General features: G+C 46.3%; 1 protein-coding gene across 1 annotated transcript; it reads left to right on the top strand.

Annotated features, from left to right (window-relative positions):
- The first annotated feature begins 2,491 nt into the window (after nucleotides 1–2,491).
- Nucleotides 2,492–4,782, top strand: Kif2b (kinesin family member 2B). The gene has a single exon (XM_021213589.1). The coding sequence runs from the start codon at nucleotides 2,643–2,645 to the stop codon at nucleotides 4,647–4,649; it is 2,007 nt and encodes a 668-aa protein (XP_021069248.1). The 5' UTR covers nucleotides 2,492–2,642; the 3' UTR covers nucleotides 4,650–4,782.
- The last annotated feature ends 304 nt before the right edge of the window (nucleotides 4,783–5,086 follow it).

Raw genomic sequence — 5,086 nt, 5'->3', positions numbered from 1 at the left:
TTCCTGCCCTGACTTCCTTTAATGATGGACCATGTTGTAGAAGTTTAAGTCAAGTAAACCCTTTCCTCTTCAACTTGCTTTCAGTCATGGTCTTTCATCACACCAATAGTAACCCTAACCAGGACAACATATGTACATTTTGCACACTAAAAACTCACACTTCCTACTACCTAATCTTCTCATCCCCTCTCCTGGTCACTGAGTCACCAGAAATCTCTCCCACATTCATTTCTGTATATTTTGTTTGAAACACGCTGAGATAAACCTGGGCCATCTGTGTGACCACGCGTTGGGGATCTCCTTTGGAGCCTGGAGAGGCTTTGAAAGGTCTTGAAGTCTCCATTGGAGGTTATTATGACTGGGACTGAGTCTCAGTTGGTAGAGTGTTTCCCCGGCTCTCGTGAAGCTGTAGATGGGATACTCAGACTAATATAAGAACTAATGTGTCAGTGCACAACTGTAATCTCAACAGTCGAGGATGAAGGCAGAATTACAACCTCAAGGTCACTCTCAGCTTAATAGCCAAGTTTGAGGCTAATGTGTGCTACATGACATATTCTAAGACTCTATCTCAAAAATACTGCAAGAAAAATATAAGGTAGCAAATAGAATGGCAGTATTTACACAAGGCCTGTGAAATAACAATAAAATAGTTTATTCAATACATAGGTTTAACTATTGCTAATATGGTCCATTAAAAATTATAAAATGACATAGTTTTTTTTCTCCTTTTTCCATTGGTATTCAAGGCTAACCTTCCCCCCAAATTGGCATTTTTTTACACTTAACTAATTTATCAAGTGACCTAAGATTTACCAAATGCATTGACAATGACCACAAGGCTGTTATTTTATAACAGAATTTATTTCTATGGTGACCCTTGTTTCAAGAGAAAGTTCTGAGGACACTGTGCTGCAGAACGTTTTCTCACAGCTATGACTATGAACACATCCAAAGTCACCATGCAAAGGACAATGTGTACTGATGGAGTGGGACTGGGCAGCGGGTGTCATCTTCTCTTCATAGATTATCTGAAAACTAAATGTACTTTCCACTCACATGATCTTAACTGTTTTCTTATAAACTCTAACCTACTTACCCTCCTTAGATACTTGTAAAATGCTTCAACACACAAACATGCACACACACAGAGAGAGACAGACAGACAGACAGACAGACAGAAACAGAGACAGAGAGACAGAGAAGGCAGGAAAGAGAGGGAAGGATGGAGAGAGAGGGGAGACAGGCAGACAGACACAGGGGAGACAGGAAAGAGGGTGAGGGAGAGAGAGGGAGGGAGGGAGAGAGACAGACAGAGGAGACAGACAGAAAAGAGAGGGAGTGAGGGAGAAAGGGAGGGGAGGGAGAGAAGAGGGGGAGAGACAGAGAGAGAGAAAGAGAGAGAGACAGAGACAGAGACAGAGACAGAGGCAGAATTCTGTAGAATGGATTATGGAAGGCTCTCCTTTAAGATAATGAGTCTAGAGGTGTAATTACTGATGGGGTTTTCTGTTGTAATTACTAAACCTCTCTCAACCTCTGCAGTGACAGGAATCCCAATAACATTCGCTTTGTAGCTCTCAGAAGCACTTGGGATGTGATAAACATCTTGTGTTTGCAAGCTCTGGTGCTGTAGCAAAGTTCTGCCTTAACAAACTACAGTAACGACCTACTCTGTTTAACTCGTTCTGATTTTTTAATGAGAAAATCCATTAAACTTGCATAACTTTATGCCGTGTGCATTAGACAAGCATGGAAGAAGGTGGCACTCTTGGAGTGTTCTTCAAAAGTGTCTTGTATTTTTTTCCTAAAATTCCAGATTTGTAAAAATTCTTACCTTTATGCTTGCACTGATCCCTAGAGCGTTCAAAGGCATTTCATAACTGTGTTTAACTGAAAACTACAGATGTCAGATTCTAAGGGGGAATGGATATGTGCAAAGCCTAAGTTTTCATGGTGTTTACACTGACCAAAAACACACTTCCATGACTTTTTTTCCAGACTTCATCTCTCTTGCCTCTGTCTGTTTCTGCCTGTCTGTCTCTCTGCAGTCTCGCTGTCCCTCTCTCTGTCTCTCTGCCTCTGTCTCTCTCTGTCTCACTGTCTCTGTCTATCTCTCTGTCTCTCTTGTCTCTCTTGTCTCTCTTGTCTCTCTTTCTGTCTCTCTCTGTCTCTGTCTCTCTGTCTCTGTCTCTCTGTCTCTCTGTCTCTCTCTGTCTCTCTGTCTCTGTCTCTGTCTCTGTCTCTGTCTCTCTCTCTCTCTCTCTCTCTCTCTCNTCTCTCTCTCTCTCTCTCTCTCTCTCTCTCTCTCTCTCACACACACACACACACACACACACACACCCTCCTTAGATCCACCCATGCTCACTGGCAGGGCAAAATCTGTTTCAGCTGCCTCTGCTCTACCCTAACACAGATGCTGACACTTCTTCACCTTCAGGCCCCCATCTCTTCAGCGCCATTCTTTGGTCCCTTTGTGACGAAAGGACCCTCAGCCAATACCCAGGTGCCTGACTCACAAAGGTGGGAGCAACACACATCAGTGCTCGAGCTCCGGACATTCAGGCTGGCTTGGACTCCGGTCCTGTTGTGCCAACGCCAAGAGGCTCAGAAAGCGAGCCCTGGTAACTCCACCACTCACCATGGCCAGCCAGTTCTGCCTTCCTCTGGCCCCACGCCTCTCACCCCTTAAACCTCTGAAATCCCACTTCACAGACTTCCAGGTTGGCATCTGTGTGGCGATCCAGCGAAGTGACAAACGGATTCACCTGGCTGTGGTCACAGAGATCAACAGAGAAAACTCCTGGGTCACAGTAGAGTGGGTTGAGAAAGGAGTCAAAAAAGGAAAGAAGATCGAGCTGGAGACTGTACTTCTGTTGAATCCAGCTCTGGCCTCTCTTGAACACCAACGGTCTCGTAGGCCCCTGCGCCCGGTGTCTGTAATACCCACTACTGCCATTGGAGACCAGCGTACAGCCACCAAGTGGATTGCGATGATCCCACACAGAAACGAAACACCCTCAGGGGACAGCCAAACGCTGGTGATCCCCAGCAACCCTTGTCTGATGAAGCGGAAAAAATCCCCCTGCCTACGGGAAATTGAAAAGCTGCAGAAGCAGAGAGAGAAGCGCCGCCGACTGCAGCTAGAGATCCGAGCTAGACGAGCCCTTGACATCAACACTGGAAATCCGAACTTAGAGACTATGCGCATGATCGAGGAGTATCGCAGGCGTCTAGACAGCAGCAAGATGTCCAGCCTGGAGCCCCCAGAAGACCACCGGATCTGTGTGTGTGTGAGAAAGCGCCCTCTTAATGAGAGAGAGACCACCATGAAGGATCTAGATATCATCACTATTCCCTCGCACAATGTAGTCATGGTACACGAGTCTAAACAAAAGGTGGACCTGACCCGCTACTTGGAAAACCAGACCTTCTGTTTTGACCACGCCTTCGACGACACGGCATCCAATGAATTAGTTTACCAGTTCACCGCCCGGCCTCTTGTGGAGTCCATCTTCCGAAAGGGTATGGCCACTTGCTTTGCCTATGGGCAGACTGGCAGTGGAAAAACCCACACGATGGGCGGAGCCTTTTCAGGAAAGGCCCAAGATTGTTCTAAAGGCATTTATGCCCTGGTAGCTCAGGATGTCTTCCTCCTCCTAAGAACCCCCACCTATGAGAAATTGGAACTCAAAGTCTATGGGACCTTTTTTGAGATCTATGGTGGCAAAGTGTACGATCTGTTGAACTGGAAGAAGAAGCTCCAAGTCCTGGAGGATGGAAATCAGCAAGTCCAAGTGGTGGGGCTGCAGGAGCAGGAGGTGAGCTGTGTGGAGGAAGTCCTGAATCTGGTGGAGCTCGGGAACAGCTGTCGGACTTCCGGTCAGACCTCGGTCAACGCCCACTCCTCCAGGAGCCATGCTGTGTTCCAGCTCATTCTCAAGGCCGGAGGGAAGCTGCATGGCAAGTTTTCCCTCGTTGACTTAGCTGGGAATGAAAGGGGAGCAGATACTGCCAAAGCCACCCGGAAGAGGCAGCTGGAAGGGGCTGAGATAAATAAGAGTCTGCTAGCCCTGAAAGAGTGCATCAGGGCTTTGGGTAAGAACAAGACTCATACCCCATTCAGAGCAAGCAAACTCACACAGGTGCTCCGGGATTCCTTCATAGGGCAGAACTCCTATACGTGCATGATCGCTACAATCTCACCCGGGATGACTTCCTGTGAGAATACCCTCAATACTTTAAGATACGCCAACAGAGTCAAAGAATTAGCTTTAGAAGCAAGGCCCTACCATCATTGTCGCTCTCCAACTGGCCATGAGGTACCACTGATGATAGAAAACGGCAAAACGAATTCGGAAAAGTCCCTTCAAAGGGATGAAGTTATTCAGATACCTACTGTAGAGAAAGAGGAAGAGAAAGAAAGTGATGAACTCACATCAACAAAGGAGCCAGCAGCTTCGTGGAGCAGGTCCAACCAGTGGTGGGAGGCCATCCAAGAAACGGCTGAGGGAGTCAACGGTGATGTGGATTTTTGCATTGCGCAGTCTTTGTCTGTTTTGGAGCAGAAAATCGGTGTGCTGACTGATATCCAAAAAAAACTCCAGTTACTACGAGAAGACCTCCAAAAGAAAAGCCAAGTTGAGTGACAGCAAGGATCAGGGATCCGGAATGAGATCTTGGATCCAGTTCTGACGTTTCTACCTCTTGTTACAGTAATCTGTCCAAATTATCTAAGCATAAAGGTCCCCTGGAGAACTAACATCTTAAAGCATCCTGGTCAAAAATGTCGTCTTTTCTGCCTCTGCATTTCTGTAGTTTGCTTTCATTCTATGTGTCGCTGGGTTAGACCCTATGAAGATTTTCCCTACCCCTATCCCTAATGACAACATTTTGATTGTTTTAACTGGGGAAGGGGGGGGATGCTAACATAATGTGGAGTCACCAGAGAGCTTGTCAAATAGTCTATAATTCGGAGATTGCTTCCCACACAAATAATTACCTGATTGTTTGAAAATTCAAATAGCCCCGAGGTTGAGACGCCCTGATGTAGAAAGAAAAGAAAAAAAAAAAAAAAGCAGCTGCA

Source organism: Mus pahari, chromosome 14, assembly GCF_900095145.1.
Source record: "Mus pahari chromosome 14, PAHARI_EIJ_v1.1, whole genome shotgun sequence".
NCBI classification, from domain to species: Eukaryota; Metazoa; Chordata; class Mammalia; order Rodentia; family Muridae; genus Mus; species Mus pahari.
The sequence above is the reverse complement of the archived record's forward strand: the minus strand, read 5'-3'. Positions and strand labels throughout refer to the sequence as shown.